We start from the raw sequence: 13,147 nt of genomic DNA on the forward strand, positions 1-13,147 counted from the left end.
TATTGCCTTTGCCCTCACTGTTTAATAGTTCTTTTGGTGAATAATAAGGTGTTAGTGGATTATTTTGTTTCTCGAAACACAGATCTAATTACAAAGCTAATATATTTATTTATTTATTTTATGTGGTGTTGGGGATCGAACCCAGGGCCTCACCCATCCTAGGTGAGCACACTACCACTGAGCCATAACCCCAGCCCTGTATTTCTTTTGAGAAATGTCTGTTTAGTTCCTTGCCTATTTATTGATTGGATTATTTGTGAGATTATTTTGGGGGGTGTGTTAAGATTTTTGAGGTCTTTATTTATTCTGCATTTTAATCTGTCAGAGTAGTAGCTGGCAAAGATTTCTCCCATTCTGTAGGCTCTCTCTTCATGCTCTAAATTGTTTCCTTTGCTGTGCAGAAGTTTTTTTTTAATTTGATGCTGTTTAAGTTATTGATTCCTGGTTTTATTTCTTTAACTTTAAGGGTCTTGTTAAGAAAGTTAGTGCCTGAGCCAATATGTTGGAGTGTGCCCATATGTTTTCTTCTAGCAGTTACAAAATTTCTGGTCTAACTCCTGCTTTAAGTTGACTTTTGTGCAGGATGAAACATAGGAATCTAGTTTCACTCTTCTACCTAAAATCAGGAATAAGATAAGGATGTCAACTTTCACTACTCCTATTCAAAGTACTTCTTGAAACTCTAGTCAAAGCAATTAGGCAACAGAAGAAAATTAAAGGGATACAATGAGGGAAAAAAGAAGTCAACTTATGTGTTTGCTGATTACATGATCCTATATCTAGAAGACCTAAGAAGTCCACCAGAAGATTTCTAAAGGAAATAAACAAATTCAGCAAAGTAGCAGGACACAAGATCAACATACAAAAATCAGTAGCTTTCCTAGACTCCAATAATGAATCTATTGAGAAAGAAATCAGTAAAAACCATGCCATTCACAAAAACCTCAATAGAAGTAAATATTTGGAAATGAATCTAAAAATAATTCTAAATAGATATTTCTTCAGACCAGAGTTCATGAAACATTAATACAATACTTTATGATTCATGTAGCTACATCACATAGGATTAATTTTTTTCTTTTCCCACCTGATGTTAGCAGATGAAAAATTACCCCCATTTTACAGACAGAAAATTTGGGCATATTGATGCCATAACTTATTGAGGCCATAACATATTGAAGCCATGCTCTTTACCAGGTATGAACCAATACATGTGTCTCACAATATCATGTTGTACAAATTCAATGTATAAAATAAAAGTTGAAAATAAAAGAAGCTATTCAGTTTAAAGGACTAAACATTTTAAACTATTATCAGGGGGAAAATATATATTAACCCAATAACAAGACTTAAATTATTAACTAGTTGTCCTCACCAATCTCTTTCTCTTTATAAGTAATATTGGCTGAAATAGAGAAAATCAACAATGGACCTTGACCAAAACATCTCATTATTGAAAGTAACTGTCAAGACATATGACATTCCTCCATCTTGCTCAAAATCTCCTCCAAAAAGAAACCACAACATTTGTAGGAATGATCTTAGGTAAATATACTAATAAAGGATTTTAAGGGTTAGAAATGCAACATAACATGTAGGAAGTATCTCCAAATCAGAGCACAAATGTTGTATGTGACACTAATAAATAGAAGGCATACTGAATACGACATGCTCAAAGTGCTTTGGCATCTTTAACTTCCTCTATCAGAACTACTCTATGAATAACCTACTACTACTATCAGCCCCGTTTCATAGATGAAAATACTGAGGTGTGGAGAGGTTCATTTGTCCAAGGTCACACCACCAGCAAGGGGCAGAGCCAGACTTCAACCCAAATTATGTAATACCAATTATGACCAGGATAAGTTATGTCTATATCATTAATTAGTATTTGTGTATTCCTTGATTTTCTCACATATGCATAGGAAATAATACCAAGTCTGACTTAACAGGACGACTGCAGTGATTGATTTAGGTCAGGTGTTTGAGGAAATGTGTGGGGGTGTGTGTCCATAGAAAATAAAAACATTTTGTCTTTATACCTGTACTTTAGATAATAATGATCATCACATGCCACCATAATTAATAACCCCCTACCTCCTCCCTTCCCCTCCAACCCCTCTGCCCTATCTAGAGTTTGTCTATTCCTCCCATGGTCCCCCTCACTATCCCACTGTGAATTGGCTGATTATATTATTATAACAAAGAAAATAGTTGGCATTTTTTTGGTGCGAATATATTGTGTATACAATCAGAGATATGAAAAATTGTGCTCTTTATGGGTAATAAGAAGTGTAATGCATTCCACTGTCATATATAAATAAAAAATTTAAAAAATAAAAATGTTTTGTTAACACAGAAGTGCATGCACATCTAATTTATTGTTATTATGCTGTTGCCACCTAACTGTGCCACCGAGGGAAAATCTCTTAACATCCTTGACCTCAGGTTCTTCATATCTAAGTGGAGAGTTGGGGACAATCCCCATGTCCTCTGCAACTTAAACTTCTCCAATGTCAGGGGAATAGAAGTTACAATTATCAGACTATGATGTACTCCCACAGGGAAGTAAGGAACTGATCCACTTGGCAAAGAAGCACATGAAATCAACAGAGGAGAAAACTCTCTGATAACCATGACCCCAGAGAGTGAGGACCTGCAATGCCTTCTCCTCTAATTGGCTTCTCTCCTCTCACCTCTGCTCTCAGTGGATCCCTAGTGTGGCCACCTCACTCGCTGTGAGTGGAGGGCCAGGTTCATGGCCTACAGCACCCAGCCAGAAGTGCAGCAGGCCCACTCAGAAAGATCTTTGGAGAAGAAAGAGGCAGTTGCAACCTTACACAAGAACTGTCTTCTTGGGGGACCTGAGTCAAGGTGAGAGGGTAAGACTTGGAGCAGTAGATTCCGCGCTATCTTGAGGTCCGTGTGGTTTAGAGTAGGACCCACATAGAGCAAGGTTTATGAAAATTAGTCTTTCCCACTGTTCACCTCCCCCCGCCTCTCACCTCCTCACCCTGCACTTAAAATTCTTTCTCTGTATCTTTCTCCTTAGCCAGTTTTTCTGCCCTTTAGTGAAAAGAATGATCTCAAACCTGAAATTTCAGATATTACTCTGGGGGGGAGGGGGGAGTGTTGAATTCTCGTGGATGTGACCTTAAATTCTGCCACTTTCTGTTTTTGCTCTTGTAAAATGAGGATAATGAGATCATCTTAGTATAAATAAGGCAATTCCCATGAAGTCTCACAGTCATTGACACTAAATCAAAATTAACAATTTAGAGTTCCTGGAGAACTTCCTAAGATCAAAACATGCTTATCTACTATGTTTCCCTATTTTCTCCACCCGAGAACCCTTTCATTTCAGTTTTGCACTTCAGGATTTTGCTTTTGAAATAATAATAATTAAAGTAATTCCCACTTAAAGGTACAGATTGATTCATAACTGCTGAGCAGTAAGAGACACAGTGTTAACGATATCCCAGGTACTCAGGGGAATTTCATTAGGCCCTCTGAAATCTTCCAGTAGCTCTCCATGGCTAGCTTTGTTGAACCTGGGGGTCTGCAGACACTAGCATGGGCATCACAGATATTGAAGATGCCTTCTCTAGGTACGAACAGTGTTGATCTAAATATCCCCCTTGTTTTACTTAGATGAGTCTTCATTCAGGCACATTCCTGGCCTTATCTGATTTTGAAAAATTTTGTAAAATTCCTCGCACATCTTCTCAGACTGAGCTTGTCTTTATTAGATCAGAACTGGAAACGGTCTTAGTTGTCTACATGCATCTGGGAAAATTCCTAACCAATATTTATATCAGACAGCTTTCCTTCTCCAATCATCCTGAGAGTTAGTGAATACTTGCAAATCATTTATCCAAAAACGTGAGTACACTCAATTATTTTTTTTTTCAATTTCCTCCAGTTCACCAAACTGTTAACAAGATCCATTTTCAGGACAAATTTTATCATAAGTAAGAAAAACATTTCTCAGCTCCTCATTCTTTTCTGGGAACTGGGAGTTAATAGAATACACTTCAGTGTAGCTCATCATATCAACAGTGCAGTAAAGAACATGGTGAAGTTCAGTGCAGGTGATGGATCTCCAGTTTGATTTATTTTCATTGAATTGAACAATTTTGTGGGTGTCTGGGAGATGTTGTATGTGCGAGTTTATAATTTCAAAATATTTTCATTGAATTTAATTCATCTTGTATAAAATATGTGAAAACTTAAGTTGAAATCACCCTATTCTATAACAGAAAATCTCCAAGTTTATAGAATAATAATGGAAATTAAAATAAGATACTCTTCATTTCACACTGAACTCTGAGTAAAAGAACTATTTACTAAGGTAATGAATATTCAGTTATACAAATGCTTAGTGTACCTGATGCTTAGTGTTGAGTAGTGAAACTCACTAGTCTGTGCAATGTGTCTAGCCAGTGCTGTCTGCTCCAGGGTACTTGGTGGTAGTGGGACATGAATGTGGCAGTGGGAATTTGCAATCCAGCTAGGTAGAAATGACATGGTAAAACAGCATAGAAGGATTTCTTAACAGTATTCTTGAGTCTGGGCTTAGAGGTCACCTAATTAAGGAAATTGTTTTATCAAGAGCTCCTCAATACTTTAGTATTATTAGATCCTTGCTTTTTCCTCTTTTATGGAGACAAGTGATACTGGAGATGGTATAATTTATAACATTTATTGAGCTCTTATTGTGTTAATCTCTTTATACCATACAGTTAATGCAGTAATATTATGAGGTGGTAAGCATCATTAGTTCTCTGTATGCATGAGACACCTGAGACACACACATGAGCGGGATTATAAAAAAACAAATTGGGTCCAGAAATGTAGAAATATTTGGAGGACTCATCAATGCTGTGAATGTCCCTCCCTTGGGCATATTATGATTCTGCTTCCCAAGAGGCAAAATTCCCTAAAATTGAGACAGTCTTTGGGGCCAGAGTGCTCTGTGCTCTCCTCCTTGGAGCACGTGTGAAGGCTGCCCAGGAGGGTTTCTTAAATAACATTTCGGGACCCGCATGCTTCTTCCCCAACAAAGCATATCAGAAGTATAAATTATGATATTATGTTCCAGGCCAGTTAGGATATTGCATTAAATGTATTCATAGGAAAACTTTCATAACTTCTTATAACAGGGTATGTTGCAAGCCATCCATGGGCTGCGTGTGTGAGCTATGCACATTTGAGAATATGAGGGGACCGTGGCATTGCGCACTGATTGGGCTTTGTGACATGAGTGTGGCTTTCCTCTCGCTCTGCTTGTGATCCCACGCAGCACCTGATATGGGTGTGACATTCCAAGATGTCAATTAATCTGATGACCATAAAACATCACAAAGCAAGACTCCACCTTTCAAAACCCTATCTCTTGCCTTATTTGGGTGGAATATTCTATTGAATGTCTTTTCCCTAATAAATAGAGGGGTTCTGGGTGCCCTCTCTCTTGCTCCCTATCCAGCATTGCCCAGCGTGGAGCTGACCCTTAAGCTCCTGCCCTCGTTCTTAGAAACTCATGTTCTTGTTTTGCATGGTTTCTTCGAATTTTTCTCAGTTTATTGCTGCATCCAGCTCCTTTGAACCAACTCATCTCACCAGCCCAGCCAGCTGGTGGGAAGGGTAAAGATTTTTCTTAGGGGTAGAAGAAGAAAATTTTTTTTAAAAATCTAACAAAATGACAATTCGGGACAGAACGCTGTCTCACCTTGTTTTGGAAAGATAGCACTTATGCTTTCAGGATTATGGAGCAGTAGTTGTATAATGCATTATCAGAGGGATTTTGAAAATCTTTTATTCCAATCAGTGGTCTCTACCTCATACTTGTCCATCACAGACTTTGGAGGGCACTTTTGTGGACATTGCCAGTGAAATTTCTAAATATCTTTTTTTAATTCTCGTGAACTCCATGAATTACTTGGAAACCTGAAATACTGAACAGTTCTTGTTGACAATGTGAGAAGAAAAGCTGAAGCCTTTCCCAGAAGGATGGGGAAGCATGTCCCCTTCCCCAGCACTCACTGGAGGAAAAGGCGGATACCTATGAAAATGGTAATGCTGTGCTTCCTCCTGAGTCACCCCCACATTCTCTTATCCCCTTTCTCATACCAGGAGCACGGAGGCAATGACTGGGGGAAGAAATGTCACAGAGATCACCCAGTTCATCCTCCTGGGATTCTCAGATTTCCCCAGAATCACAGCAGTGCTCTTTGTGATGTTCCTGCTGACCTACATGGTGACCTTGACCTGGAACCTGTCCCTCATTGTTTTAATAAGGATGGATTCCCACCTCCACACTCCCATGTACTTCTTCCTCAGCAATCTGTCATTCATCGATCTCTGCTACGTCACCTCCACAGTCCCCAAGATGCTGTCCAACTTCTTCCAGGAGCAGCAAACCATCAGCTTTGTGGGCTGCATTGTTCAGTACTTCTTCTTCTCAACCATGGGGCTGAGCGAATCCTGTCTCATGACCGCCATGGCTTACGACCGGTACGCTGCCATTTGTAGCCCTCTGCTCTACTCTTCCATCATGTCACCCTCCCTCTGTGCTCGCATGGTGCTGGGAACTTACACAGCCGGACTCACAGGTTCTTTTTCCCAAATATGCTCTCTGCTTCAGCTCCACTTCTGTGGGCCTAACGTCATCAGCCACTTCTTCTGTGACATGCCCCAACTGTTGAAACTCTCCTGCACTGACACCTTCTTCGTGCAAGTCCTGACTGCTATACTAACAATGCTCTTTGGGATAGCCAATGTCCTACTGATCATGATATCCTATGGCTATATTGTCATGTCCATCATGAGGATCACCTCTGCCAAAGGCAGGTCCAAGGCGTTCAACACCTGCGCTTCTCACCTCACCGCGGTCTCCCTCTTCTACACATCAAGCATCTTTGTCTATTTGAGTTCGAGTTCTGGTGGTTCCTCCAACTTTGACAGATTTGCCTCCGTCTTCTACACTGTGGTGATTCCCATGCTGAATCCCTTGATTTACAGTCTGAGGAACAAAGAAATCAAGGACGCCTTGAAGAGGCTGCCGAAAAAGATAGGCTACTGCTGAGGACACAGGTCCTGAGGTCAAATTCAATGAAAGCATAAATTCTCACAGACGACATCCCCAGACACCCACAAAATTGTTTATGTCAGATTGTGCATACTTGGATAGATTGATATAAGCAGGCCACACTGCCTTTACATATCATCTTTGGAGTTCTTGTTCGATTCTCTCAATTCTGATGAGAGTCATATGGATCATTCTGTTTTAGGTAAAGACTGAAGTGGAAAGATATTTGGAGATTTTTGTCAAATCATCCTCAAGTTTACAGTTGAAAAGGGTTGAGAGAAAGGGGAATTGTAGAAGCTCTGGGAGATTGTAAAGTTCACAGCATGCCAACACCACAGTCCAATGTGACTAAAGGACATGCTGGAGCCCTTGCAAGCTTAAGAATGTGCTTAGAAGCACTGCTCTTTTAAAATGTATTAAAATGTATATGTCTGTTTCTAAAGGATCATAAGGCCTTCAATGGTGATGTACATGGGTTAGGTTTCAAATGAGAATTTTTACATAATATTGAATCAATTTTTAGCTGTAATTTTGGATTTTCAACATAATATGTGCACATATGTATGGAGTACAACATGGTTTTTTTAACATGGTGTTTTAAAATCTGCACACACTGTGTCATGCTCAAATCAGGGTAATTGGGAGGTCAGATTCATCCCATTGTTCTTTCCTTGTCCTGTCCCTCCTTCCCAATCCCCTTCCTCTACTTCACTAATCTCTTTTCTATATTCATATAATTTTTCCCCTTTTCTCCACCTCCACCACCATTTTGGTCTAGCTTCCACATATTAGAGAAAATATTCAACCTTTTACTTTTTAGGGCAGACATTTAATTTAGCACAATAGTCTCCATTTCCAACCATTTGCTGGCATATGCCATAGTCATTCTTTCTCATGGCTGAGTAACATTCCATTGGGTATATATACCACATTTTCTTTATCCATTTACCTGTTGAAGGCACCTAGGTTGGTTCCATAGCTTGACTTTTGCAAATTGAGCTGCTATAAATATTGATGTGACTGCGTCACTGTAGTGTGCTGATTTTAAATCCTTTGGATATGTACCAAAGGATTATATAATTGGATCAAATGGTGGTTCCATTTCTAGTTTTTGAGGAATCTTTGTACTTCTGTCCAGAGGAATTGCACTAATTTTCAGTCCTACCAACAATGTATGAGTGTTCCTTCTCCCCACATCCTTGCCAAAGTTTATTATGATTTTTATTCTAGATAATTGTGCTGTTTCAAATAGTGACAAAATACCGGTGGAATGGAAATGTCTCTTTTTTTATGTCAATTTTTTTTTGTAAATGTCTTTTTGACATACCAATTTCATTTCCTTTAGCTATATGTCCAGTAGTGGTATTTCTAGAACATGTGGGTATTCTGTTTAATTTATTGAGGAAGTTTTTACTATTTTTCATAATAATTTGCATTCCCACCAACAGCATATAGAAGATCTCTTTGCTCCACCTCCTCACCAACACTTGTCTTTCCTTTGTTTCTAATGGCTCTTCTAACTGGAGAGATGTGATCTCATTATGGTTTTGATTTGAATTTCCTTGAGAATTAGTGATGTTAGGCACACACACCCCATACCCATCAGCCTTTTCATGTCTTCTTTTGAGAACTATCTACTCTGGTTTAGGGCCTCGTGCTGTGTCCTGTGCAGCCAGGGATTAGTAAAGTGAATGGGGGGTGCACTGCCTGGGATATTAAAGTTTGAAGAAATATTTAGAAATAAAGACAAAAGACACAGAAAATAGTTTCAAATGAAGGGCATGGGTTGGGGGGGGGGGGTCAGACCTGATGAGTTGAAGGTCTAACAAAGGAAAAAGCTTGCGAATCCTTTATTTAAAGGGAAGCACATCAAAGGGATTTATTGTCAGAAAGCATTCTGCAAGGTAAACAGAGGCTGCAGGATCAGGCTAATGGGGCTTCTCTATTTGCACAATATCTTCTTGCTCAGAACAACTGGTGCCTCCAGGCTGTTAAGTCCATATTTCTTTCACTCCAGGGCAGCAGCATCTGAATTCAAAGCTATTGAACCCATAAATCCCATGCAGGCACGTAATCTGCCTCATTAACAGCAGCTACCTGCAAATGGGCGTGTCTTTCAGCACTGCCAGAAACCCCAAAGGGCAGTCTAGCTGTACGAGGCCAGTGTTCAAAGCAAAGATTTATTTCCCGCTGTCCACAGGGCCCATTGTTAAGTTTGTCTCCGTGTTACTTTTTCTACTGTGTTTGCTGTTTATATATTTTGGACATTGACCCTTTAGCAGATATATAGTTTGCAAGTATATTCTCCCATTCTGTGGGTTGTATTCACTCTGTTGATGGTTTTCTGTGTCATGAAGAAGCTTTTTAGTTTGATGTTCTTTTTTGTTGAATATTGCTTTTGTTGCACATGCTTTTGGGGTTTTATCAATTAAATCCTTTTCTAGACTAAGGTAATGGATATGGTAAGAGACAAACATTCACTTTGCTTATTTCTTCTGCACGTGAATATCCAGTTTTTTCAGCGCCGTTTATCGAAGACTTACCATTCCCCGTTGTGTGTTCTCCACACTTTGGTTGGAAATCTGTTGACTATAAATGTACAGATTTACTTCTGGGCTCTTTGTTCTGTTCATTTGGTCAATATGTCAGTTTTTAGACCAGTATCATGATATTTTTTTCACTATAGTGGTGTCTATTTAAGGTCAGGTATTGTGATGCCTCCGGCTTAAAATTGCTTTTTTACATATCATTTTGTCTATTTGGGGTCTTTGTGGCTTTGTATGAATCAAACTGTAAAAATAAGTCAAATGTGAAATAAATCTCACCAACACGTTTTATGAATCTCTGCCTTAAAGATCTTAACCAGTGTTATAAAGGGAGAAGTGTAGTCAAATTTTGAAATCCATCTTAAAAATTAAAAATAATATAAATTTATGTACAATTATATTACACACAATTATACCCAATAAAATAAATCAGCCTTGAGTGTGCAGTTGATTAATTTGTTCTCCCATTTGCACACATCAGCAATGAAGATATACAACATTTTGTTCTCATCAAACTCCCCCCTTTTGTCCGATGTGGTGGTGCACGCCTGTGACCCCAGCACTTGGGAGTCTGAGACAGGAGGATCAAAAGTTTGAGACCTGCTTCAGCAACTTAGTGAGACCCTAAACAACTTATCAAGACTCTGTCACAAAATAAAAAAATAAAAGGGCTGGGGATGTAGCTTAGTGGTTAAGCACCCCTGAGTTATCTCCAGTACCTCACCTCCCTGACCTCCCTGCCCCCCGCAAAAAAAAAAAAAACAAAAAAAAACTATTGTCTTATTCCACCAGTTTCTCTCTTCATCCCTAGTTTTAGGAGTTATCAATCCGCTTTCTGTCACTCTGTAAGAAGTTGGCTTTCTTTCGATTTTCAAATGGACTCAAACAGCGTGTCCTCATTATTTCTCGTTTCACTCATTATATTTCTGAGATTCATCCGAGAACTTGAGTTCCTCAGCCGTTCCTTCCATTTAATGACAGAGTAATATTCCATTGCATATACACAACTACTGTGAGCTCACCCATTTACCTGCTGTTGGACCTTTGAATAGTTTGTGATTTTTAAGTCTCCTACGTAAGAACATTGGGGGAAATTTCTGTGAGTCATTGCATAGACGTCACTCTACTGTACTGTGATCATGGTAGCTTCCATATATGAGAGACAACACATAGTATTTGTCTTTCTGAGTTTTTCTTCAGTTCCAACCATTTTGCTGCAAATTTCAGGATTTCATTCTTCTTTATGAATGAATACTATTCTGTTGCCTGATTCTTCCGTAACTTTTGGTCTAAGATGAGGCAGAACATCATGACAGAATGGGAAACATCACTCCTGGATCAGGGCATCCAGGAAACAGAGAAAGAGAGAAAGGGGCCACGTACGAGAGACAGTCCACAGGGGCACACGCCAGGGACATTTTCTTCAACCGGGTCCCATTTCCTACAGTTTCCAATAATTCCCTCTAATGTTTAATCTACTGAGGAGGTCGGAGCCCTCATGATACCATCATTTCCCAAGAGCCCCACTTCTAAATATTGCTGCACTGGGGACCAAGCCTTCAATCCATGGGTCGATGGAGGACACCTCATATCCAAATACTAACAGTGGGCATGCATCCTGTCTTATTCCTGATCAGAAGAAAAGCTTTCAACTTTTACCAGCAAGTATGACATTGGCTGTGGGTAGACACAGTTCCAGTGGCTTTGGGTACACAAACAAAGTCTGGATATTAAAAAATAATTGTCCTTAAGTTTAAGGGGAAATAATACCTTCCTATCTTTTCTATATTTTTGCAATGAATTTTATTCAATAATTTATTTTTAATTTACTTAAAAGATGTACTCTGATGTGAACCAGAAGAATTTGGGTGATAGCAAAAAAAAACCTCCTGCTATGTTTTTAGGTGAGAATATATTAAAGACCCTTTCTATATCCCAGATGATGATAAACTTGCTGTAAATATCCCCTCTGGATTTGTTGGGAATCTATTTACTTACATTCCTTGATACATCCAAGCTTAGGACAAAAGAGGACATCATGAAGTTCCATTTGTATATTCTTACCTACCAAAAGTAAATTATCCTTTCCTACCAAAAATATTCTTGGTAGATAGTCATATAAAATTTCCAACAACAATTGGTTAATTTTTGGTTAGATTTTTATTGGTACAATAATTGATTAATTTTTGGATAGACTTTCATTGGCACAACTTATTATTTAAAAAATAAATACTTAGTACTCAAAATTTATGATCTTTAGCTTTTTATGAATCTAGAGAATCAGATTTTTACTTCCAATTATGTAGGCATCGAGGCTTAGTTAATATAGTCTGATACATTATTATTTATTTATTATTATTATTATCATCATTATATAAGCTTTATATTATTATTATATAAGCTTTATTCTGCTGCAGCAAACCAAGAAAATAGTAGTTCAAAAAACAAAAGTTTATTTCTTTCACTACATTCCATCAAGGGTCAGTTACTCCATTCAACTCCAATACCACCCCTAATAGAACAACCACTACCATCAACAAGACCCATCTCAGTGACAAAGGGGCAAAACACACATGGCAAAGTGTAAACTATTTCTTAAGTCTTTTACCTATAACCTACATAATATCTCTGCTCTTATTCCATTGGTCAAAAATATCTCACAGTCAAAAGTTATTCTGAGAATTTAAAAATTATAATTCTGACAAGAGAAGAAGGTAAATATGGAGGAACAGTAGTACAACCTACTCCCATCTGTCCTTCTAATCACATACTAGTTGTCTCTTCCTACTCCCAGAGGCACAAAGACTCTACTCATGTCCTCTATAAAGGAGACTGTCCAAACTCCTTTCCAGCACTGCTTCACGCTCTGGGGTCAGGATCTTTGAGGGATTTTTTAGCAGTCTCTTGGTGATACCTCTGTAGTACTTCTTGGTTTGGAGAACTGTAAACTAAAAGACAATTTATTTGTCTTCCACACACTCATTAGTCAATGTGGAACATGAATAGAATGATGACAATAAAACTTCTCTTTAGCAAGTGAAAGACTGAAGACATGTAGCACTCAGTGGTCCATAACAATGCCAAAAGTCTACCCTGCAGATTGTATAAGGAACCGCCCACATCAGGGGTGCAGATGATTGGGTGATTAGAGACTTTTCATTCTCCATAGCTTCTTACTTTCCATACCACTTAGCTACACCTCCTGTAGAGCTTTTACTTTGACATTTATCCACCCCGGCCACATTTGAAGCAGAAATTGAAGAATCTCTACATCTGAGAAGCTGAGTCTGCTCATTGGTCATTGAAGACTGATGAACCAAGGATTTGTTCCAGTCTAACACAGGGAAATTTTTGTGCATCCTGATTTAATAGTTGTTTTCTTATCTACTTAAACAAGTCAGTCCTACAGATCAATAGCCATATTCAGAATCTTTTCCTAATATCTCTTATCTCTCTGTTCCTCCCTCTTTTCTCTCTCTCTCTGTCATAGAGATATATCTATATACAGAGATAA

General features: G+C 38.5%; 2 protein-coding genes across 2 annotated transcripts in view; one reads left to right on the forward strand and one right to left on the reverse strand.

Moving 5' to 3' along the window:
- Nucleotides 1-13,147, reverse strand: part of LOC308641895 (olfactory receptor 5A2-like) — a gene marked incomplete at both ends in the record, with an annotated part of 114,313 nt that overhangs the window by 32,357 nt on the left and 68,809 nt on the right.
- On the forward strand, nucleotides 6,146-7,084 carry LOC308641171 (olfactory receptor 5AN1-like; the record flags this gene model as incomplete). The annotated part of the gene is made up of 1 exon (XM_081279481.1): nucleotides 6,146-7,084. The coding sequence occupies one exon, from the start codon at nucleotides 6,146-6,148 to the stop codon at nucleotides 7,082-7,084; it is 939 nt and encodes a 312-aa protein (XP_081135607.1).

This window comes from Spermophilus citellus (assembly GCF_964194105.1).
Source record: "Spermophilus citellus genome assembly, chromosome: 2".
In the NCBI taxonomy this organism is placed as follows: domain Eukaryota; kingdom Metazoa; phylum Chordata; class Mammalia; order Rodentia; family Sciuridae; genus Spermophilus; species Spermophilus citellus.